This window comes from Pteropus medius, unplaced genomic scaffold (assembly GCF_902729225.1).
Source record: "Pteropus medius unplaced genomic scaffold, Ma_sr-lr_union100, whole genome shotgun sequence".
Classification (NCBI taxonomy): Eukaryota; Metazoa; Chordata; class Mammalia; order Chiroptera; family Pteropodidae; genus Pteropus; species Pteropus medius.
The window spans coordinates 46,849,528-46,874,833 of NW_024340849.1; the positions used below are offsets into that span (position 1 = coordinate 46,849,528).

The 25,306-nt window shown below is 38.7% G+C and overlaps 1 protein-coding gene across 1 annotated transcript; it reads left to right on the top strand.

Moving 5' to 3' along the window:
* The first annotated feature begins 708 nt into the window (after positions 1 to 708).
* Positions 709 to 25,013, top strand: RAB12 (RAB12, member RAS oncogene family). The gene is given in 7 exon segments (XM_039845848.1): positions 709 to 889; positions 892 to 1,215; positions 13,468 to 13,528; positions 19,887 to 20,025; positions 21,992 to 22,081; positions 22,683 to 22,787; positions 23,808 to 25,013. Coding segments are annotated over 7 exon segments (999 nt in total). The 5' UTR covers positions 709 to 723; the 3' UTR covers positions 23,922 to 25,013.
* The last annotated feature ends 293 nt before the right edge of the window (positions 25,014 to 25,306 follow it).

Below are 25,306 nucleotides of genomic sequence, written 5' to 3' on the forward strand. Positions count from 1 at the left end.
TTGGAGCTTCTTACTACTGTTTGAGTTCTCACTTGCTTCCCCAAAGGAGCAGGCCATTAATTTACTTTTAAACTGAATAGACACTTCCTAACTTTGAATAAGGCAGCAACCAGGGCTAAACATAACTGATATCGTGTTTCCTGTGGAAAATGGAAGACACACAAGATAGGAAAGCACAAAGCAGTCTACCACCCGATCCGGGGTGCTTCTACCAATAAGTGATAGTGGTGTGCGCGAGAGCGGGTCTGGGCAGGAACCCCGAGTTAGCCAGGTGTGACGGCGGAGGCCTGACTCGGGGACTTACGAGCGTCTTGGCAACATGGTGAGTTACAGCAGTAATTTGGGAGACATTCCTTGAGAGTGTAACAGGCTTGGGGAAGCGATGGCTAATAACGGGCACGGCGTTTTGGGACTGAGTTCAGTGAAAGCAGGGAAAGGTCAAGTGAAAAAAGAAAAATTAAGTATATGGAAGAGAAAGGGAAGACAAAAGTTCCGACAAAAAGAAGAGAGAGAGAAGAGACAGCTGGCAAGTTCAGCGGAAGTAGAGCACAAGGGGTACGAGAAAGGAACGGAGGTGAAAAGTCGGCAGCAGCGGAGGCGCGCGGGACCGGCGGTCCTCCTGCCGGCAGGGGACGCGAGTGCGCCCGGCCTCCCTCCCCGCGCGGGTCCTGCCGCCCCGCCCACTCGCCCTGCGCCTGCGCTTCCTGCCCCTCCTCGTCCGGGATGCTGCTGCCGCTGCTGCGGAGTAGCTGCTTCCCTTCCTCCTCTCCCGGCGGCGGCGGCGGCGTGGACGCGGGCGCGGGGAGCGGACCAGCGGCGCGGCTGCAGCGCGAAGCCCACGGGTCCCCGGGGCCGCTCGAGAGGGCGGACGCCGAGCCCGGGGACGACCCCGGCGCGCGGCGGAGGCCGAGGGGGCGCCGGGGCCCGGGGCGCACGGCCGGGGGGCGGGCGGCGGCGGGCGGTGGGCCGAGCGGGAGCCGTATGCGTGCATGGATCCGGGCGCCGCTCTGCAGAGGCGGGCCGGGGGTGGTGGCGGCCTGGGCGCGGGCTCCCCGGCGCTGTCAGGCGGCCAGGCCCGCCGGAGGAAGCAGCCCCCCAGGCCAGCCGACTTCAAGCTGCAGGTCATCATCATCGGCTCCCGCGGCGTGGGCAAGACCAGCCTGATGGAGCGCTTCACCGACGACACTTTTTGCGAGGCCTGCAAGTCCACCGTGGGTAAGGGTTGGGGGCTGGGCCGGACCCCGGGCTGGAACCTCTTGCAGCCGGCGCTGCCCTCCCTCGGTCCCCAGGGCTAGTGCCTTTAGCTCTGTCGGCCTCATTTTCGTCGCGTCTGTGAGCCTTTCTCCAACTGTATGGCCCTGAGTGGCCTTGCATTTGGTGAATGGGCCTCTCGGTGAAATCTAGAGGGAGGGGGAAGCCCCGTAGAAGCCCCTCGATCCTTTTCCCGAAGCCAGACAGAAATTTCGTTGTAGTCTGCACACAGACTTACCCTTGGAGCCTCCTGGCCCTCCATCCTCTGCTGCCACAAACCCCTCGCGCCCCACTCACGGCCCGGGTCGGAGCGGGTTATTGAGCACAGGCGTCTCAGCGTCCCCTCCCGCAACCTCCAAGTGCGGTCATGAGGCCATGGTGATACATTAGTCCCGTTCAGCTCTCAGACACAATGTGAGCATCTCTTCGCGGAAACTCCTGGCCCTTAACATCAGTCACCCAAGAAAAAGGTGGTGTGAGGTGGACAGCGGACAGGCAGTGTAGTGAAGTCGAAAGCTATGCCCCTGGCTAGAAGCCCAAGTGGGTCGTCTATAGCTAATTTTGGTGCCTTAGCTTTGCCTCTCACGAGGAGCATTTCACCGTAAACTGAGGGCTTATTTTCTAATTCTGAACTCACTTTTATGATGCGCTAAAAAAATGAAGTTTAAAATTCTCTGTGGAAGATCTATAAAGAATATTAAGACTAAAACCACACTAAATTTCTTGCCTTAACTGTAAGAGCAGGGCAGAGGGGATTCAGCTGTACTTGTCCATGACCTCAACCCAGGACTCGCAAAAATGGAGACAAGTCCTCCAGTACCACCCAGCGGGGTGAAGTATAACAAAGAAGTAAATAGAATAACACTCCAGGTCAGGAAATACGATGTCTTCGGTACCTAAAAGTGAAACTGGAGGGGAAATTTTTTGATGGAGTCAAATATACAGGATTTGGCATAGGTATGTCAGGTGGATGTGGATAGCAGTTGTTTCTGTGGAAAACCCTTTAAAAGGTGTCTGTCAAAGCTGGGGGAACCTGGTAGATGAGGTGGTTCTTCAAAATTAAGGGCAGTCACCTAAAGTGATAGGCAATGAGGGGCTTTCTTAGGGGAGGTCCAGGAATCATTGGGTAGTATTTAAGTTTGAAATTCAGAATTAAGAGCATCATTCTATATTCTTGTACATATATTTAGTATTGTTAACTAGTGGTGGTCCCAAGGCCGTGCGATTTGGGGATGAATTGATTTTAAGTTGGCATGTAACAAAAAAAAATACTACATTTAAAATGTCTTAATGAAAAATTAACTCCTCAAATTTCATATTGTTGTTTTGTTTTATTTGTGAGAATTCGTTTCCTTTAATTCTTTTTTTTTTTTTAATAGAACATTTTGGAAATATGTGTGTTCTCTGTACCCGGTTTTTAAAATGTTGACCTTGGAATCATGATAGTAAAATTCAGTAGCATAACTATACCTGTTTCACATATCCAATCTTGGGTCATATAAAGTTCAGGGAGTTGTTAAACCATCAGATGAGAGTGTTTATGCTGTTACTTTAGTACTTGACATAAATAACTTAAAAGCAATTCAGAATTATCAATATTTATGGCTCCACACTTTAAAGTACATAAAAATAGAGAATAATATAGTTTTACTGTGTGATGAAGAGAAACCAGCACAGGCACTAAGGAGCGGATAATAGGGATTGGGTGGATGGTAGTATGATAGGAGATGGATGAGCAAAGGTGTGCTTTAGAGTGGGGCAGAGGAGAGACGACAAAGGGTTTTCTAAGCCGAGACCACAGTGAAACAGCACCCCTACATTCTGGGAAAGACTCATTAAATCAGGAATGAATGTTTCAGGACCTTGACTGCCATGCCAAGGAGTGTGGACCTTAGAACTGGAGCTGTAAAGCCTCTGAGTACGGCTTGGGCATGGAGTCGGTGAAACTAATTGGGCAGGATTTCATAGGATATTTGGGAATGAAGAAGAAAGTGGGAGGCAAGGAGATCAGGCATTTTGTTCCTCTGTCCCCTTAACAAACAAACATAAATACATACACTTATACATGCACGTATGTCCCCCGCCACTACCACTGTGGGATTCCTTGTGTGGTTGGATTCTTGTCTTGCTCATTTTTGTTTCCTCCATACTTAGCCTGTGGTACTTGGCTTGATAAGTGTTTATTAACTGTAGGAAGTTCAGACAAAGATGGTAGCTTCTGGTCTGTTCCAGAATGTGAAGACACTTTAAGAAAGCTAATTAACCCTCCTTCAAGCTCTGCCTCTGAGTTGCTTTTTCCTTCTACTTATCAGATCACTTACTGAGCACTTACTGTGTGTTGGGTCCTTTGCTACCCACTGGAGACTGTGGTGAATAGGATGTAGTCTTTCCAAATGTGGCCCAGAGTCCTGGGGAACAAGATGATCCAGGTTGACAAGAGCAGTGGTAGAGATGTGTACAGAATATTTGGGGAGCACAGTGGAAGTCCCTCCAACCAAGGGTAGAATGAGGAGCAGTCGGGAGGCTTTCTCCCCATTGGAATGCTGTAAACAAATTCATTCTTCAAGTTCCTTTAGAAAAATGCTATTTAAATATGGTATTGGGTGTGGTGTAGAATTGCTGTTGCCTCACCTGAATACCTGCCATCCGAGCAATTAGCCCATAGGTCTTTCTAAGGCCAGTTTGTCAAGTTTCATCTCTCTGTAGTACAGTCAGCTTTCACATAGAGAAAGATTCTCTTCCACCATAGCACTTACTCTTAACCCTGTCCGGGCTTGCAGTGTGGTCTACTCATGACAGCAGAGTCTAGAAAAGACCATGCACTCTGTAGCTCAAAGAGTCTGAGTATGTGTAGACCAAGGTGCCTCACTAAATTGATGGCCTTGGTAATTCAGAGACTAGAAGAGAGTACCTCTGAAGTGCCTTTTTAAAATGAATCAGATTCATCTGGACTTTTTATGAAAGAACATAGTGGAAATCCCCAGGGATTTGAGATAATGAACCTATTTTGTAAAATGAGCAAATTTGATTTTTTTTTAAAATTGTTAAGTTGATTTGGATCTAAAAGACAAAATTCACCAGGGTATAAAAGCTAAAAAGGCTGTTTTTAATTGACTAATGAAAATTGTCTAGATGGAGTATTATTTTCAAATGGTATCTTGTATTCATGGAATTGAGTTACTCAGCTATAGCTAGCATAATTGAAAGTTTCTTTAAAAAATACAGAAGCAGCTTTTTGAAGTTTGAGAAATGGAAAACTAGTTGGCTGTAGAAATTCACAACTAACATGCAAAAAACAAACCCATGAAAATATCAACTTTTGTTTTATTTCTGTGTAACTATTAGAAGCTAGCTGCTGTTTTGTTTGTATTGAAATGGTTTTACCAGCCAGCACCCACCCCTACTCCAGCATCACTGCATTCTGGAAAAAACACTAGAGTTATGTTGAGGACTCAAGGCTCTTGACTCAGGCTCTGCCACTCAGTAGTTTGTGATTTTAGATAAGTAATTTAGTTGTCTGCACATATAAAATATAATATTCTATTAGTTGTAGCTATAATTTGTTGAACATTTACTATACACCAACAAAAGTACACTCTTTCTAATACTCAACAGCAATCCTGAAAGTTAATCCCCATTTTACACATGAGAAAGCAAAGGCCCAGGGAGTCAAATAACTTAGCCACTGTGGCACAGCTGGTCACCAAGTGGTCAGGGGCAGGGCTACAGTGAGTTCTTTCTAACTATCTGTTCTTTAGCTTACTTTGAGATTTATACTTTGTGTTGTGACATTTCTGATGGATCAGAATTATGAAGCCCTAATTTTATCCTTCCTACAGCCCTACAAAGATAACAATGTCATCGATTTCTGGTATCAGTGAAGTTGACTCTCTAATTATGCCCTCATCATCACTTATCACTTACCTTCTGGATATTAAAACAATGCTCTAAGAATTGCATTTCTTAGCTAAATATCGAGTCACATACCTTAAGTCTTTTTCAGATTTGTAAGAATTTTCTCAAACTTGGCATTTTAAATATAGTAAAAGTAGGAGTAAGGTGGTATAGACCAGAATTCTGATTTTTCTGGACAGTAAAATTTCCTGCAAAGTGCTAGAGGCCAACATAGGATTGCTAATTCTTTTATTTTGCCAAGTAAGAACATTAAAAAAACAAACATCATTGCTAGCTTTTCCAAACAAATGAAAAAGAACCCCCACCTTCACCCACCCCCACCCCCCCCCCAAAAAAGAAGAAGAAAGACAATATCAGAATTAGTTCTGAGACACTCTCTACCCTGGTCTTTGTTTTCCTCATTTTGCAGCAGTGTGTTAAACTTCACAGGCTGGCTCCTGAGAGCATCTGGTCTTAGAAGATGATAGTGCTTTACTGAAGCCCTGTTTTCACTGTTGTTGGCCATAGCTCTTGTATTCTCTTTGAGAACACATCCCTTTTGGGTCCTGTGTTGAGATGGTGCACTCAGGATGCCTGTTCCAAAGGTAGGGAAACTTCATGATGCATTTTATCAGGACTAGCAGTTGAGTTGGAAGCAGAGTCAAGGGGTCCAAGAAACAGGTGAATGTAAATCCCCAGCAGAAATGGCTTTCTTTGGGTCTAGCCTTGAATGTTAGGTGACATGACTGATGAAATGCAGTCCACGAGTGTCTAGTTCGCTTTATCTAGAATTACTGGGACATTGACTACTTGTATTTTATTCTGGAAACTTAAGACAGATTTGTGTTAGACAACCCAGAATGAGTGTCTAATATTGGATTCAAATTCTAAACTGTATTTTATTTTGCTCTTCTGAAGTTAAATGTAGTCTTTCAAGCCATGGCCAGCCAGTCTGCCTAAGTATTTCACTTAAAAGGGAATTAGAGAAAGTTGTCCAGAATTCCCACTCCAAAAGCCCAACACCGTAGCGCTCCAGTGTTGTTTCACTCCCCTGCCAAAATGATGTAACACGATGACTCAGGGAGATGTGGATATGAGAGGAACTGATACGTCTCGGTTAACAGCTTTTATACCAGCATATGCTGTGCATTGCATGATTAGGTTTATTTAATGAACTTAATGCAAATGGATTGGCTTGTGGAGAGTGTGTCGTTTTTTGTGAAATAAAGTAGCTTATCTTTCAAAGAAAGTATGGAAGTGTGGTTGCAGTGGGGTTGTTTAGGTTGAATAAAAATCTATTTAAAGACCTTGCTTAAGTGCCTTCAGCCTTTCTTTCACTGTTCTGCACTGGCACTGAAGAAGAAAGGTTTCATTATTCATGATAAAGATCCAGATTCTTAGAGGTTGCTTCTCTCCCTCCAGTCTGTGGCGTCTGCCAGGAGCACTCTGTTAACAGATCTTGGAACTGGCTTGAGAAGGCGGAGTTGATTCCTTTGAGAACTGATAGGTCCGAATTATTCTCCAGCCTTGGGTGCCAGATACATTGTTCTAATTAAGTATTTGAATTTGTAAAGAAAACATAGCTTTATCCAGTAGTCAGCAGATATTTTTGAGAAGCTGTTCATATCTGTGTAAGACACCATTCTGCTAACCATTTTATAGGACACAAAGCTAACACCTGCTCACCTGGTCGTCCTTTTCAGAAGGAGAAGTAAGTTATGGAGATAGCCATAATAAATGTTAGAAAAGAAGTAAAATGCTTTGCTGTTGTACTTCAACAGAGGAAATATTTATTATTTTCCTTTTGTCTTTTTGTTGCACCTTTGACATTTGGAAAATATTTGGAAAACTAAAACTAGAGACCTAAAATAATGCCCTTAATTAAATGTAATTATGGTGTTTTTTTTTTTTAAAAAAAAAAAATCCTTTTCCTTTAAAATCAGAAAACAACACAGGATTAACAGAATACTGTATTCCACGGAAAACCTTTACCCCCCAAATCTGACAGCCTCCACTGTTTAGTTTCTGATGCCTACAAAATGCCTTCTTGGTTTAAAAAACAAAACAGCAACCCGAAATTCCACCCCAGACAAGCTTGTGATGGAAGTAGCTGATGAATAAAACTCTCCTGGTTTTCCCCAGCTTAATTTAATGCAGAAGGTTTAGGACCCCCTAAGCCAGGACTAAGGTGAAGGAACAGGCCCCTTCTAGATGAGGAGCTTCGTTATTCTTAAGTGCTGTCTCCCCTCCTCAGGCCTGTTAACTCAGCTCTTGTTGACTGCTAAAGAGTCACACATGTACCATCAAATTTTCACTTTTAATTTTTCACTTAAAAACACTCGCCCTTCTCCTTGGACACTACTCTCATCTAGGTGTTCCCCCAGGTGAGGGAATAGTGTGGGAAGTGTGACTTTCAGAGGTAGGCTCACAGAGCTGAATTTCAGTGCCAGCTCTACCATAGGCTGTCAGTGTTTCTTTAAGTGAGTGACTTAACTTTATTTTCTTCATCCATAAAAAGAAAAAAAAATAAGTAGGACTTATTTCCTATCTACTGGTACAGGAATAAGTGGGGATGAAATACGTACCTGGCCTAGAAAAGGCAATTATAAATGTCAGTTATGTTCCCTTCTCTTCCTAATTCATATCACTGATGCAAAGCCCTGAAACACTGTAAAAAAAAAATAAAAAAATCCCTTATCCTTTGGAAATACATAGTGAAATATATGCAGGTGAATACGAAATATCAAAATGTAAACACATGACCTGGGTTAAGTACAAAATCCATTAAACAGTTCCTGCATTTTTATGGACCCAATCTGAGTAGTAAAGTGTATATTTTTTGCATAAGAAGAAAATATTACTGATCCACCATTTGCTCATCTGGGTTTTTTTTGTCCCCCTCCACCCCCCCTACTTCCTCCTCCTCCCGTCATTATTCTTCTCTTGTGATCAGAGGTCACAATGACTCTGCCTTTTCAGATAAGGGTCTGTGCAACCAGGGAGCAGAGGAAGGCCTGCACATGCAGGAACAGTCTGTCCAAGCCAGCCAGCATCTGTCCCTCACTTTTCCAGTATTTCCCTAGCAATGCAAAATTCTTTTTCAACATTAAATAAATGTTTATAGCTCCCTTCCAGTTATTCCTTTCTTGCTCATCAGATATGGTTGTGCAGGGAGGAGCATAGCCTGGAGCTGTTCAACTCACGTTCAAATCTGTGCTCTTAATACTTAAGAGCTTGGTGACCTTGGGCAAGTTGCTAACCTCTCTGACTTCAGTTTTTTCGCCTAGAGGACAATAATAGTATCTGCCTCAAAAAATTAAGAGAGTATACTGCAGCGAGTTAATATACACTTTTAAAGCCTTTAGACTAGTACCTGAAGCATAGTAAATACCACAAAAGAGTTAGTTCTTCATCTTTTTACTAGAAGAAGGGAATAAATCCCTTTCTGTGAAATTCTTTCATGCACATATACTTCACGGAAATGGAACTGCCTGCCTGTACTGATGGGCTCCGAAGTGGTGCACATACTCAGCTCCTTAAGCCTCTCCTTTGGTAATCTCTCCCTACCTGATGTAGTTCATGGTGTCTCTGTGTGTTTGTTCCAGTCAAGTACAAGGCTATCTCCTTGTTCCTGCTTATGTCAGGGACACAGAGACACAAGGTGGTCTTTATGTGCTGGAGTGAAGACATGTCCAACCTAGAATGAAAGTGAGGCAGACCTTATTAAACTTAGGATAGACATTTGATATTCTCAGGCTCGATAAGCATGTTTTAATGTCATAGTTATTTTGCTATTTTAATGGTACCTATTTCTGAGACAATGAGAATATTTTACAATTATAGTAGTTTCTATTTCATAGAATACTCAAAGTGTATGTAGAAATCGGGTAATATTAAATAATAGGATTTCACAGTTTCAGATGCCTTCAGTTCAAGAACTTAAAAAGATGGGCTACTGACAGCCAGTTTTCATTACCTTTTTTTTCTTTAATATGGTGCTTTCTGGTGGGAATTTCTGTTGCACTTTGCTTTGGTAGATAGTATTTAGTCAGAGGACTGGCCTTACATTCAGGTAACTTGTTTGCTAAAGTTAAATTTATCTTTATGTAACCTTGACACATTTCTTAATTTCTCACTCTCAGTGGAAATGCTGGAAATCCTCTCCCTTAGTAAACATATCCAAAATTGGATGACACTGTATAAGGTATATATCCTTGAAAGAAAAACCAGTGTAAAAATTTAAGATAGTTATTATAAAGTGTCAGTAACTTCACAACCTAAAACTTAATTGAGACTTAGTTCAAAGTCTGAAATCTTTCAACTTCCTGAAAGTGTTAAGCAAAATAAAAGCTGAAATTTGGTGGTAGAATAGGACAGAAGGAAAAAGGGAGGATGTCCGTTCAGCTGTAATCATAGGCATGGGCCATGGTGTTATTTTTGCTTTTATTTAGCTTTTGCTGGAAAAGACTATGCAGAAAGATACTTCTATTTATTTTTGCTATTTTCATTTTCATAACTTTTTATGGCCCAGCAAAAAGAAATACAGTAACGTTTTGGAAATAGTTTGCCTTAAGGGGAACTTACAAATTTAACAACACCTAAGTACGCCAATTCTTTATGCTATTGCTAAGATTTATGAAAGACAAATACAAAGAAAAAAGACAAATTGCAAAGTTAAGCTTTGTTATTTAACAGCTTGATTGTGGTAATTCTGGGTCATTTGCAGAACATTTCACTTTTCCTTTTTTTCACACATCTGACTTTCATTATAACAACTTTTCATTGTGAGCAATGTTATAAATTTGAATCTGGGTTCTGCCATTCAGCTGGCATGTGCTGTGACCTTAAAGCAAATCACTTTGTCCTCTTTTCACTCTGGAGTTTCCCTCTGTAAAATGAGGATAATAGTGCACTCCTCATTGGCTTGCTGCAGGGATCCATATATTGGATGTCAGGCACAGCATGTTTGACAAATGCCCACTATCGTTACTGTTAAAGATAATTAAGATCAAGAAGACAGTGATACAGGGTTTATAGCCTTGTGACCTGTGTCTTTTCTGATTAAAATATTTCTAGAAAGACTTGCATAACATTGGTAAGCTTAAAGACAGGTAAGCTCCTGTTGACAGAATAATTCACTTCGTGGCCCACTCCGCATCTAAGTGGCCGAGTAAACTGTTGCGGTAATAATCCCCTGGGAAGAGCATATTAAGACTGCCCCATCCGCTAAGGATTTGCCATCAATGATAGGAATTGTAGGAGAAGTGAAAAATTCCGTTTCTGGGGTAATGTATGTGTGCTGAGCACCCCTGCTTTCACTGCTCCCCTTCTAATGCTCTGCCCACCAAACACAGAACATCTGCCCTTCCTTTTAAGTGTTGGGGCTTTTTTAAAACACTGGGTTCTGGATTTTCCTAATTTTTTCTCGTTACATATCCAGCATTTGGTGGAGAAGATGGGGCAGGTTTTCATTCATCAGATTTATTGAGTTGTTCTTGTGTGCCAGGCAGTGTCCTAGGCTTTCAGGAGTCAAGAGTGACTGTGTCCTCACAAGGTACACCAACAACAACAACAAAAAAGGAGCAACAGTATAGTAAGGGCTAGGAGAGAGTTCAGGCTCAAAAACTGGGAACACAGATGAGGAATGAGGGTAAGGGGTAGAGCCAGAAGGGTTCAGTTAGGAAATCAGTAAGGACTTAAAAGGCTTCTGGGCAGACAAGGAGGTTCTTTAAGAAGAGAGAACAGCAGAGAAAAGTATTTCTTTGCTAAATGCACGGGGTGTTAATTTAGGTCAGTATTGACAGCTCTTTGAGGGCAAGGACTATCCCCATCAACTGATGGAGCGGTAGGAGTGATCGCTTCTCCTGTTAGTCAAGAGACCTATAGGAAACTGGGTTTTCAACAAGGGTTATAGATGGAAATTAAGTTGCCACCCTTTTTGTCCCTATTTGTTTATAAACATTGGTCCTAGACATTCCTCCTTGGGAACTTCTCTGTGCTTACTTTTCCCAAAATAAACTGAATATTTAAGGCTATTAATGACTTGTTACCTTTTATTAAGGATCATTATTATTTCTATGACATGGAAATATTAAAATAGACAACATTAGGAGATACCTTTGACTTGATGTAAGAAGGTTTTTAAGAATGTTTGGTTGTATACTTTTATACAGGGTACGTTTTAAGCCTTAATTTGAAGTAAGTTTCCAGTCATTATAAGCCACTTAGCATCTGTTAGATTTGGTAAAGGATATTTCATTTAAGAGAGAAGACTATTTTAATAAGCTGTTTTCTTTTATGGAGTTTTAGATTTAGCCACTGGACATTTCTCTGTTGTTAGTTACTTTGTCATTGATCTACTCACTAAAACTAGATAATCTTCATTTTGGCTAAATTATTAATCCTATTCACTGTCATCTTTGCTTTGTTTTCCTATTAAAATTAGTAATGTATATATAATCATATGATGATAACATTACCACTTATTTCCTGATTTTGAATGTTAATGTCCTCTTATTTTTATTCATTAAACTTTGTGTTTACAAAATAGTCCTAGTATAGGATTGCTAAAGTTAGTTGAAAAACTAAGCCTGACATGTTCAGGCTCAGAACAATTCTTAGAAGAGACAACAGCCTGATCAAAACAAAAATTATTTGCTCTGGCTGTTTCAAAGGATTCTTTTAGTTGATTTGAATCAGAGCTCACAAAAGAAATATTATCTGCGAATTCTTTTCATTAAAGTAGCAGCCACAGTGATACATTTTACAAAAGTTACAGCTCCCTTAAGTAAAACCTTAAAAAAAAAAAAAGTAACTAGAAACAAAAGTAAAATAGAGTAGTAGTCATGACAATTCAATTTGTAAATCGCCTTCACAGAGTAACATGGTGAGGTCCCAACTTGTTGCTAATACAAGGAAGACAGTATTTTGTCATTGAGCTGTTATGTATCTTTTAAAATCAGAATATGGGAAGTATCTCTAGACTGCAGTTTGTGCCTTGTAGGCTATCACTTTAAGCTGTGTTCTTTCCTTGTGGTTGAGTCATTAAGGAACTCTGTTTGAGGATATTGGTGGTACACAAACATGCTTCCTGTTTCAAGGCTGTTTTAGAGTGTCATTTGACTCTGAAAAGCAAATGTGTTCCAGAACTGAAAGTAAAATTGAATTAACCAGGTTTTATTCAGTGGCATTTACAATTGTGTCTGGTGTAAGAGATTAAGAATTAAAATGTAGTAGAGTATGCTCTAGCTTTGTTTTCTTGTGACATTTGGTATGCACCTTCTCTGTATTGTACAAGTAAGGCCTGCTGCCCCGCCCCCACTCAGAGTTGTAAACATGTCCTTTGGTATTGCATTGGTGTCTGCAGTGTGTTACTAATTATAAAAGCCCGTCACATGCCTTTCACTTCACCTCAAGAACCTCATCTGACTTTGAAGTGCTGCATCAGTCCCCTGAGATGGAGAGCCTGGGAGTGAGGCCCCTGTTTTCTTTGTGGCCCTGCAGCACTCCCTGGCACAGCTGGGCCCTGCCCAGTTGAGGCCCCACAGCCTTGGGACCCTGGATACTACAAAGCAGCCAGGAAGTAGTTCCTGTAGAGAATATGTAGTTCTCAAATTTAGCCAGCATCAGTTGTGAAAATTGTGTAAAAAATGTTGTTCTGAAATATTAAAGTTTTTTATAACTGAGAAGCATATAAGGTAACATACACAGATTGAAATTTGGTTTTAAAATTATCTGAAGCTTAAGGCTGAATTGGAAAGGGACAGTGATACTTAATGGTTTGCTTCTTAATATTAAAAAATAAAAATTTGATATGTTAATTTGTATGAGTACATTTAAAAAATATATTTTCTCTCACATTGACAATGTAATAAAGAAGTCGTTTATATATTAACTAAATTTTATGTGAATGCTAAAAAATTAATAATATCTAAATTCAGACTAAAGCTTTTTGAAATCAAGATTAAATTTTCTGTTCTGTATAAGAATTTTCCCCAAGATAACATTATTTAAAGCCATTTGTTAATGCGATTATTAAATGTATTTTAAATGGTTTTTATGCTTAACTTGTGGTAGTAATAAATTTTAATAGCAAATGGTACATAAATAGTTCAGAGTAAAACATAACAGATTGACTTTTACAGTTGTGTATTGAAGTGTAGCATGACCAGGTAGTCACAGATACTGGTGTACTTCTTTTCCCTTTTGGGATTTAGTGATATCAGTTTTTTGTTTTTCTGATAATATAAAAATGTACAAATAAGCTTATGTTAATGACAAATTGCATCTTAACTTTTTCTTCTTTATTTGATTTATTTACAGGTGTTGACTTTAAAATCAAAACTGTAGAGCTAAGAGGAAAGAAAATTAGATTACAGATCTGGTAAGTGGAGAATCTGCACCCAATAATTGCCATATGTGTTTAACAGTCCATACGCTTGTCTAATAAAATTAACCATCTGAGCTGGTTTGCCTCTCCTACTTTTCCTCTCCTTTGCTCATGTTTAAATAAAATGAGTGTGTGAGAGAGAATTTAGAAGAGTCTCTTTATTTCATACTCCATTTGCACATGGGGAGTTGTGGAAAAGAAAAACGTTACTTTAATGATCGTTTGGAGCCTTTATGCCTCTATTTTCAAATCATTTGATGAAACTGTCATCACTAAAATGATTGCTCAAGTGTTCGTCTTCATGTTTTTAAAGTTATTTTTTTGTTTAGTATTCAAAGAAAGTCCAGTATGTTTCTAACTAGATTTGCACAGATTCAAGGCAGATCGCCTATAGACAGTTCAGGGACTGTCCTTGGTGACACAGTGCCCCCATTAATGCCAACTAGAAATGAATCCACAGCCCCTTTCTCACATTATACTCGTGCGAGAGACCAAACCAGCTGTGTTATAACTGTGTTCAGCTCTAAGAGCTTCCTGCTGGCTCTTCACAGCCCACAGTGGGCTTTGGGGAACCAGTCTGTGGAGAAAGGGTCAGGTCTGGTGGTGGCTTCAAAGCACCCTCTGCGGTGTCCTGAGAATGCCCTTTTGTTTTTAACGACATGGCTGCAGTGTGTACTTGGCTCACTAACTCCTCTCGGCAGGTCAACCCTCGCTCTGAGTGTCTGTCCACCATATGTGTGTTTGCTTTCATCTGCGTTAATTGCTGCCTCATCTGTGGCGTCATCGGTCACCTAATGCTTGAATGTTAGTGCCATGCCTTCATTCTTCATCCGTGTCCCTGTCTGGGGCACAGCTGCAGCCGAACCAGCCTTGCTTGCCCACCGGAGGTGTCTGAGGTAATATCTTCATTTGATCATCTGTGACTATGCAACCCACTTTAAGAAATTGTTGGGTTTCGTTGGGGTTTTTTTGTTTACTATCTTTGTTTTTCATATTTTGGTTTTTGACTTGATTATGAAACATTAAGTGTCTTGCCTAAATACTTAATAAGAAAAAAATGGATTGTTTCTTATTATATTAGCCCATGATTGGAAAGGCAGCAAACTGTTTTGTGTATTGCTTCTAATTTTTTGAACTCTGGAAATGGCAGCAGAGTATCTTTGACATGAGCAGCTATTTCTAATTATAAGCTCTTTAATGTAAAGACCATCTTTAAAAGGAGTCAGAGTATGTCTAGCTCTGTACATAGCACTTGTGGGTGAGACGTTTTGGTGGAGACTTCCTCGCGAAGGAGATATAACTAATATTAGAACATTCGAGAAGCTGGCTTAGTGGATGACAGCAGTGTCTAAATGATGACACTGTGGTGTATCTAAAAAGACGTAGCTTAAAGAATGTACTAATACTACAGTACCACCTCAGGCAGTAGTAATCTGATGTACAAAAGCGTGTCCGAATGCTCTCTGCCTCCCTGGAGCTCTGCCCACTGAAGTCTGTGCTGGTAACATTGGGTGCTTCTGGAATCTCACTGTTGTACCTTTGAATCTGATCTAAGAGAGCCCTGCGTTATGGATCCCAGTCCATGGGGGAAAGTGTGATAGTGCAGTTCTGAGAAATGCATGGGACACTCCGAAAATACTGTCTTGGATGTAAAAGCATTCCCCCAGATAGTTCCTCCTCTGCTTCTCCTTGGCTTATCACTCCTCAGACTTCATTCTCGATATTTTCAAAACTGTACAACGTTGGTGAAGAATATAACTAAGGAAAGAAAAATTAGATTTAATGTATTGAAAGACTGATTGCACATTTCCTATGGGGAATACCCCAGTGATGTAGTTAGGAAGTAGGACTTGTCTTTTCCTTCAGGAAGAGACATCATTATTATTATCCAGTAGGTAGAAAGGAAATATTGGAGTCATGGTTCATTATTTAAAGTTAATACCCAGCTTATTTTGGAGTCCTTATGCTGTTTCTTTGTAATTTGTTTTGTCATTGCCATGTTGTCATCACTTTAGTGTCACCAGTTGAGAGGATAGGAGGAGCCAGTGTAATTGCAAAGAGCTCTTCAGAGCAACTGCTGATGACAGCTGTGCTCCGATTTTTAAACTGTCATCCATGGAAGCATTGCCAGTCATTGCACTTTTTCTTGATGATTTCTGGATATAGCCAGTTTAAGCTAAAATATTATTTACTATAGATTCCAAAGGTTTAAGGTACCAAAAGCTACAGATGTCATTGTCACATTTTTAGGCCACACTTTACATCATTGCCACATTTTTCAGTTCTTTCATTATCTGTGGTTAGAAAAAGGACCAATTTCTCATCTCTGTAAAGTGTTTCTATACGAATGTATATAAGAACTTATAGTATGACTAAAATTAAAATGTGTCTACTAGAATATAGTTTCATGAATTTACACCCAAACGCTATCCTGGAAATTATACACGGTGACTTAGAGTCATTGAGTTGAAATGGGCTTGAAGCCATGTCTCCTATCCTTAGGCAAACAGAGAGTTAAAATGCTTCCTATAAGGGCCCCTCATTTTGTCCATCATACCAGTCTTCACTGTTGGGGAATTCGGTTTTCACCAGTGTTCTTATGTTGACATAAAACTCCTTTCTTTTCATTCTGTGCTTGAAAGAGGTAGAGCACTTCATGTACTGAAATTGGTTCCTGCCCTTCAAATGAGTAATTGTGTCATTTAACTGGAATATTAAATACAACAAGAATCTTCGAATGTTCAAAGCATCATTTATTTATCAGACTGAAGAAACAGAATTACAGGAATTTTTCAGTTTGCACCCAAAGCAGAGAAATAGTAACATCACATGCTAACTATAGTGATGATTTAGCTGACATTATTAATAAACTGCATATCTCTAGAAATTGGCTCTTTATCGCCACATTAAAAATTCAGGTTCATGGAGATAAAGAGGGGAAATATTAGGATGCTGTATCTTTATAGAAAGATCAAAGTGTGATCAGATTGGTATCATTATCTAATTTTTTGAAAAGTAGAAACTTGTATGCGATTTTTTGGTACTGGCATATAGTAGACATTTAATATATACTTGTTGAACTGAATCGACATTTCTTTTTTTAGTTTTTATTTTATATTAGTTTCAAATCGACATTTCATTTATCCTGTTCTTTGACCATATATGATAGCAGATAATTTAGTAGGGGAAATAAATCAAGCAATTGAGCTTTTGAAAGAAATGGTTAATAAAAAATTTTCATGACCCAAATATTTTGGAAATATGGCCTAGTCTCTTACAGGAAGATGTTTTTCTGCCTCAAGCATTCAGAGCCAGGCATAAAAAGATGGAATTTAAGGAGTGGCCTTAAATGGAAAGTGGTGAACTATTAATGTTTTCTCATTGAAATTTTTGTAAACTAAACTTATTTGCTCGTTTATTTGTGGTAGAATGATTGCCTCAGATTTTGCGTTTAGAGGTCTATGTCCTCTTTTGGTATGTTTAACTTAAAAACAACAGAGACAACTAACTTCTTAATGTTTCTGAGATGCCTCAGTATGCTACTCATGCAACAGGTTTTTTAAACTATATCAAAATGCCTTTGATTGTTGGATTTTTATTAAAACTTCTTTTAGATCTGCTGTACAACATTGTATCTATAGATAACAATAGTGTATTTTATACTTAAAAATCTGTCAAGTGGATGGAACTCATGTTGTGTTCTTTCCACAAAAAAATAAAAATAACTTTTCAAAAACTTCTATTATTTCTAATTTCTCTATTCTTCATCCCCAATTTCTGGATTCTAATTCATTGAATATGTATAGAAATTAATGTGAAGTTGATTTACACTAAAAGCCAGCTTAAAGTTACTGAGAATACAGATTTATAAAATGCTCAATGAAGATCTTATATCTGATTGCTGTTTAAATTTGTGGCGCAGCTCTATTGTGCTAACCACAGATTTTAGAGCAGAAAAATGTGTATTATTTTTGCTTTTTAAAGTAATCAATGAGAGATGTTATTTCTTAAAAGTATTCAAATAGCACAGAATATTTTTTAATCTTTAAAATATTAAAAATATTTGATCAAACCCTTATGTGAACAAGCCACAACTTGCGATAGGATGGCAAACCACACTATGAAAGATTTGGTTCTTTATTGGTTCGAAAGTATTAATTATGCCCCTAAATGCCGAAGATTCCAGAAATAATTTTATTCATTGATTCCTTGTGTAAATGAAATGATATCTGAATCCTTTTCACCTATCTCGAAGGTACTTATTAGTGTGGACTTTAAGTTCTTTTTAGAAATCCTAAAGAATTCAGTTCTAATCTTTCATATTCAATTTTCCAATTCTTTGGCAGTTCTGGGTCAGAAAAATTAAGTTTATTTTGCTTTGAAATGACATAAACTTTCTGCATTTTACACCTGTAACCTTTTGTTCAGCACATGTTCCTGACAGCCCACTCTGGGCCAGGTGCACTGCTGGACCCTAGTGGACAAAACAGAACAGCCCTCTGGCCCTTCCAGTCAAAGGCAGCAGGGTTGTTACACCTTCTGGAACAAAGCAGATGGCTTTGCTTTTTATGTGAAAATGAATTTGTCAACAAGCCTTTTTGGGTTGTTTGGTTTTTTTTTCTTTTTTCTTTTTTTGTATAATATCAGTAATGTGAACTAATTGGTGGCAAGTCCAGGTCAAACGAAGCCATAAATTATAGTGCCTTCACCAAAGGGTGTTTTAGGGACAAGTTCCACAAGGTGCACCTCAAGGGAAGAGGTGTTTGGGAAACGTTGCACACTATCACCCTCACCCCCAAAACTCACACTGCTGTGCCACAGGCTTTGAGTGTCCTTGCAGTGAAGAACCTTAGTTTTGTTACTCCCTTGCCCCCAGCTTACTCTACCATGACCTCTGTGGCACCTGGGACTATGCTAGGAGTTAGGGTTTTTTGGGAAAAGCTAAATTATAGATGATCTTTAAAAGAAATTTAAATTTCCTAATCAGAAGCTCTGCTCTGTTGAGCCTCATTTGTCTCAAGCAGTTTTCATTGCTTATTAAATGGGGAAAATAGATCTCAGCCAGCTTCTGAACACACTTGTTGTGCTTATGTCATTCTTCATGTTGAAATGGTCAGCTTCAGCCTGGAAAATAAGTTGTTCTTAGATTTCAAAGTAGCAGTCAGAGAATAATGAACTTTATTGTATTCGCAAACCTGTTTGGTATCTCCTCCTCTCCTTCTCTTTGACCACTTACTCAGTTTAGTCTATAGCATTTTTCATTAGTAGGGGATTCTTATCAACAACTGAGGCTTTAACCAGCCCTTGAGGTTGGTTAAAGGAGAGTTATAGGCTTAAATAGTTTAAGTTATTTTCCATATGTGTTCTCCTCATTGATGACTGCCTCCCATAAAAGGGTATTACATTTTCCGCCATTTTACACCTCAGAAAACAGCTCAGTTCAGGAAGGTCACGTTCTCCACAGAAGCAGGAATAGCACCCTGGCACCCGGGACTCTACAGGGAACTGCACCAGCCCTGCTTGCTGGAGCAGAGCTTATCAGAAATAGCTGTTATCCAACCCAAATAGGACTTGAGTCAGTGCTTTTGAGGAAATTAGGGAAGTAACAGCATTTATATCCGTTACTATATCAATTTATAGAAGCAAAATACCTAGAAAAACCGACTTGAGCTTAATACTTTATGACTGAAAACAGTCTGGTATCAGCCCATTACTAACTCTCTTCATCTTTGCTGTTCTTTTCCTGTCCTAACAATTTTCCTCAGTGTAGATTGGAGACTTAGAGCCTTCTAGAACAAAGTCTATGGTTTTGTGGGGGAGAAAGGTTGGTCACATGCACTTGTGTAATTTATAGTATTAAATTACCTCATACTTTTATAATTCTTGAATGTTAAAAAATTCATTATAAAGCTAACTGACTCAATGAGGTATAAGTTTAGAAATCAAAAATTACTTTTATGCTTAATGATATTTCCGCATGAGTTTTCACATTGGAAAAACATTTTATTTGAAAAAATTAAAATTTTGCTATGTACGGTATTTTAGCATCTTTAAATTATGTGGAATCTACCTTCTTTGTCTCCTACCCTTTATTTTATTTTTGCCATGAAATTCTCATTTTTTTATTTTCAAAATCTTGATTTGAAAGAAATTGGGACTTTATGTTTTTGTTTGAAAGTAAATCAGAAAAGCTATCCCCCTTGCTTAATAATATGAATATGCACAGAAGGAATGAGTTGCCAGGTGACTTGGAGGAATCCTGTTAGGGCTACTGCTGTCTGTTTGCAGTGGAACATGAAGTTGCTCATAATGGTTATTGTTTGGGAACTGATTTTTTGCTGCTATTTCTTAGGGACACAGCAGGTCAGGAGAGATTCAACAGCATTACCTCAGCTTATTACAGAAGTGCCAAGGGGATCATATTAGTATATGATATTACTAAGAAGGAGACATTTGATGATTTGCCAAAATGGATGAAGATGATTGATAAGGTAGGTGTTGCATTTTTCTCTCAGATGTGAACTCTTCATGGGTATTGATCCTTATAAAAGGAAGAAGGAGAAAACATATTTACGAAGCTTGCTTTTACACACTACACATTGTTTAATCTATACTACAATCAAAGTAGGTATATATGTCCATTATCCAGAATCAGCTTATAAATAATAAAATCGGGGTTTTCTTTCTGGTACCATGGGCTCTCTGACTTCAACGCCCAGATGTGCTCATTCCACTATCAGGCCGCTTCCGTGGAATTGGGTGCGGGACATTCTCATTTCTGCAGAAAGTTCACTTGGATACTCATCTTGTAAATGACCACAGAGGAGATGGCCTTCTCCGCAATGCCTGTAGACACTCCAGGGGCCTTGGTCATCCACCGGACATCTGCCCTTAAAATTATAGATGTCCTTTAGTTCCTCATTTTACCCTTTGGCTCATGATTTACTATATATAGATAACCTGTGTCTATATGATTAACGTAAACTGTGAGTTCCTAAGAAATGTGTACCCAGAATACACACTTAGAAGACAGTAGTTGGGGGTGAGATGTGGTGGTGTACAATGACTACATTTAGAGAGTTTTATTCTCTTTATGCAATAATTTGATGTTTAGTTCTCTTGCATAATAAGCACACTCAATATGTTATAAATTGTATTAAACCCATCAGTTAGATAATGTTGGAGAATGTTTGCTAATTTTACCAAGCCTGTTATCAGTGTGTACCTCTTTAAAATATATCAGGTACCAGAGTTACCAGGGTTACAGAGATGCCTTAGGACCTGAGCCGGCCCTGCCCTCAGCCTGCTCACACTCAGTTATCTCTCATACCTGGGTTTGGGCTCTGTGATGGCGTGTTGCTGAAACTGATTTCCTCCCGTGCTAAAGCCACAGAGTGTGCTCCTAAGGAAATTTAAAAGGGCAGTCCTCGTTGCTGGTTAAAATTTTTGGAATGTAATGAATTTAAAACCAGAAGCAATGCCCTCAACTCCGAGGGCCCCGTTAGGTACTTGTGTTTGTGAAACCTGCTGAGGTCTTGAGATCTAGTGCTCTCCTCTCTTGCATACTTGACTTTGCTTTTTGAGGAAATGTCGTCATTTCTTAAGTGTTTTTTGTGTACCAGGCACTGTTCTTATTCCACACCAGCCTATTACTCTTACCTGTACATAATTGATAAGAAGACCAAGACCCTGAATAACTTGGCCAAGGTCATGCCATTCAGGTTCCTTTTGCTGCAGTCTATCTCAAATGATTTTTTAGAATACTCCATTGAGTTATTCAAGAGATTTTAACCTTTTTAAAGAGAAATTCTGTTGTGCCTATATATTTTTAAAAATTTAGAAATGTAGCTTAACTATTTTCCTGATTCCTCTTTATTATAGAAAATTTGGAAAATCAAGAAAGCACACAAGTAAATTTTAAAAATTTATAATTCTGCCATCCTAAAAAAAACAAATTGTATTCACACTCCATTTAGTGTTGCATCCTTATTTCACTAAATATTCTATCATGAAGGGCCTTCCTGTATTATTAAGTGTTCTTCCAAAAGCATATTGGTTTTCCTTTTTTTATGGCTGAATTATTTTATATGCCTTAACCTATTTTATTCTTCATCTGTTTTGTTGGACTTTCAGGTTTTTTGATTGATTATCATTTTAAATATAGAGCTATGCCATAATTTGAATTATTTCCTTAGGGTGGATTCTAAGGAATTATTGGTCAAAGGCTAAGAACACTGTGGCTCATAGTGCCTGTTACCACGTTGCTGTCTAAAACTGTGAGCCCTGTGAGAACCGTCTGTACACCACAATAACCAGTCCTGCCTGGGACAGAGGAGGTGCTCAAAGATTTGTGGAGTGAATGAACAAATGAATGAAAAATGTTAGATTGGTTTACATTTCCTGTCAGCATATGACAATGCCCATCTTTGAAATGCAGCTTCTTTTAAAATTCCACAGTATGCTTCAGAAGATGCAGAACTTCTCTTAGTTGGAAATAAGTTGGACTGTGAAACTGACAGAGAAATCACCAAACAGCAAGGTGAAAAGGTGAGAGACACGTGGGGAGCTGAAGAGAGAAGTCACAGTCCCACACTGTATACATTTAGCAGTTGATACACTTTTAACAAGTGACTTATTTTTTTAAATTATGAAACAATTACATAGTTATCACTCAGTCACATCCTTCTCATATATTTGCTTTTTTTTAACTTTCTGCTCCCATAAATCCATTTTGAAATGGAAGGAAAAAACCATGTTAGTATATGCTGCATTATTATCTAACCTGGCATTTTATACAGAGAAACATTTTATTTAAAACGTAAAATTGCTTTCATGATTTTCTCTTACTCCAATGTATTTTAACCTTCCTTGGAGAATCAGTGATATTCACATTTTAAATGTCAGATACGTTACAGTTTCAGACAAGAAAGTTCCAGTATCACTGTAGAGATTTCATTTGTTATTTACTTAAAATATAGGAATTTGTTGTACTCGTGAACTTTATAGTTGAGCGTAAATGAGACTTCACAAATTTTAGTCCACCTCTTCTCTTGAAGTCCAAAAGGTTATGCCTCCCCCAGTCATAGGCCTTATGCTCATACATTAGACTAAGTTGTACCCATGAAGAAAAATTAATATTTTTTCTTAGTTTGCACAGCAGATAACTGGGATGCGGTTCTGTGAAGCAAGTGCCAAGGATAACTTCAATGTGGACGAAATATTTCTGAAACTCGTCGATGACATTCTGAAAAAGGTAAAAAAAGAAAAAAGAAACTACGTCATGAAATTATTTCATCTGAAACTTGTTTCCTGTATTATTTCTTGGTTGTAAAGTTTTTATTTCAAAAGCGAGTTACTGTAGTTTTCCTTAGACTTAAGAACCAGGTGACGTTGTCACCTTGGCCAGAGGCATCCAGGTTGCTGTTAGCAGCAGCTGTTTCCCATCTAGTGGTTTTCAGTGTCCTTGGTATTGATGTCCAGTATGTATTTGCTTAGCTTTAAATATGGTTTGGTAGAGTAACTGGAGCCAGTATAACAACGTGCCATGTTTATTTGACATTTGTGCTTTTTTTTTTTTTTCCTGTTTTTCCACAAGGATTAAGTTAGATACAGAGGGTCGAAACCTAGTGAAATGTGCAAGAGAGTATCTCAGCTGAGAAGCCCCAGTCCTTGCCTCACTCAAAGCTTTGTTAACAGGAGCCTTTTACTGCCAAGGCCTTTCTGTGGTGCTTAATGCTAGGGAAATTGCTAGACAGCTCCACTGAACAGCAGCAGTTTCTTCAGGCATCTTTAGGCTTACATTCAAAGGCTTTTTAGTAAGAACTTTATGTTGTTATTACATATAATCTGCTCAGTTCAGACTTAATTCAGAAGCTTCTAATAAAATGGTTGTTTATATAATTGCCAAGAGAGGTTATTTCTTTCTTCAGTAATAATATAACCCCCGAGAATGCAGAACAGTTTTTTCATTTATTAATGCCTTTTTTAAAGTTTCTATTATATGAGATTATTAAAGTACACGTTTATGATGAGGTCCATCTTGTCTCTTAGACCAGAGGGTATGAGATAGGCTGGACAGTATTTGTGTTGTGACGTGATACACTCTGAACCCAGTTTTTGTTTTTTTGGCTTAGTATTTGAATGTTTAATTAAATTTCAATGATTGGAGAGCTTTATATAAAAATACTTTATTCTTATGTAATTATACGATTTGTGAAGCACTTACATATATATTGTATAGTTAAAATGCATTTGTCTTTTGTTTATCCTGAAGATGCCCCTGGATATTTTAAGGAATGAGTTGTCCAATAGTATCCTCTCATTACAACCAGAACCTGAGATTCCACCAGAATTGCCTCCGCCAAGACCACATGTGCGATGCTGTTGATTTGCTACTTTGGAGAAAAAGTGGAAACGATTCCTGGAAAGGGGAAAATGTTCTATTCTGCACTACAATCATTTTGACAATTTCCTTTCGCACTTTGTAATCCAAGTCAGAGCTATACACTAACTTGTAAATATGCAAATATGCAATCCTGGGTAAGTTTTGGTTATAAATTACATATTTCCCTCCAAAATTATATTTCATTCATTATCCTAGTGTCTAGTGTACATACACTGGGAAACGTAGTACTTCTAATATGAAGAATGGGAGAAATGAAAGGTATAATGTTTCTTGAAATAAATAATATAATTGTTTTTGTTAATTATATTATGAGGACAAAAGATATTCTAATAAGAAGAAAGAATGTGGTGCTTTGCTTACAGTTTTAAGGAAAATTTATAAAACTAAAGACTTTTTTTTTTTTAAGCTATCTTTAGTGCTTTTTCTTTATTCACAAGACATTTCCCCCAGTGGTAGCACCTTTGAAGTATGGGAGTGTTTCTACCACAAAGCAAAAGCTCCATTCATCACTGTCATTGAAGGTTATTTATTAATGTTACGTAATGGTAGAATATTACTAGTTAGAAGGTAGGATTTGACTTGGCCCTGAGGCCTCAGAGTCTCTCTCACAGTTTCTGAATGGACATACCTTATGCTTTTAAGAACTACAAAGATTCAATAAAGAAAGAAATGTTTTGAAACTATAGAAGATTTTAAAACAACGCTGCTGTCCTAAACAAATCCTGTTTAAAGGAATTTTAAAGAGATACATTTTACTATATCAAAGAACATACACGTATTTGCCTAAAAAAGTCTGTACCTTTGTGAAAATAAAACTGCTCCCCTTTATGATGAAGCTTATCCCCGTTAAGCCTAGACTGTGTTCAATTTTTTTTTTGGGGGGGTCTGATAATGAATTTGTGAACTCTATCTTTGGTATATCTTTTCTTAAACTGCACTGTTTTGTTTAGTCAAGATAAATAGGTAATTATGTATTTGAATAACTTGGTGTGTCTTGAGTGTTGTGATATGAAAAGCATTGTGGTCTTTCTACACTAATGAAGTGCAAATAAAATTTTGTATTTATGAATGACAGTTGAGTTGCCACATTTATTTGTGTAATTATAAACTGAATATCTGGCAGTTCTCTTCATAAACACCACCTCTTAAGCTTTTGAGTGTTTTAGACATGAAAAATAATGTCCTTCGTGTGGGAAAAGTAATTTGGCAGTTTTTCAAAAGGTTAAACACTACAATATGACCCAGCACTTCTGCTTCTGGGTATATTCCCCCCAAAAATTGAAAGCAGGGACGCAAAGTGTTCATAACAGCATTCACAATAGCCAAAGGTGGAAACATATTGAAATGTTCATCACTAGATCAGTGGA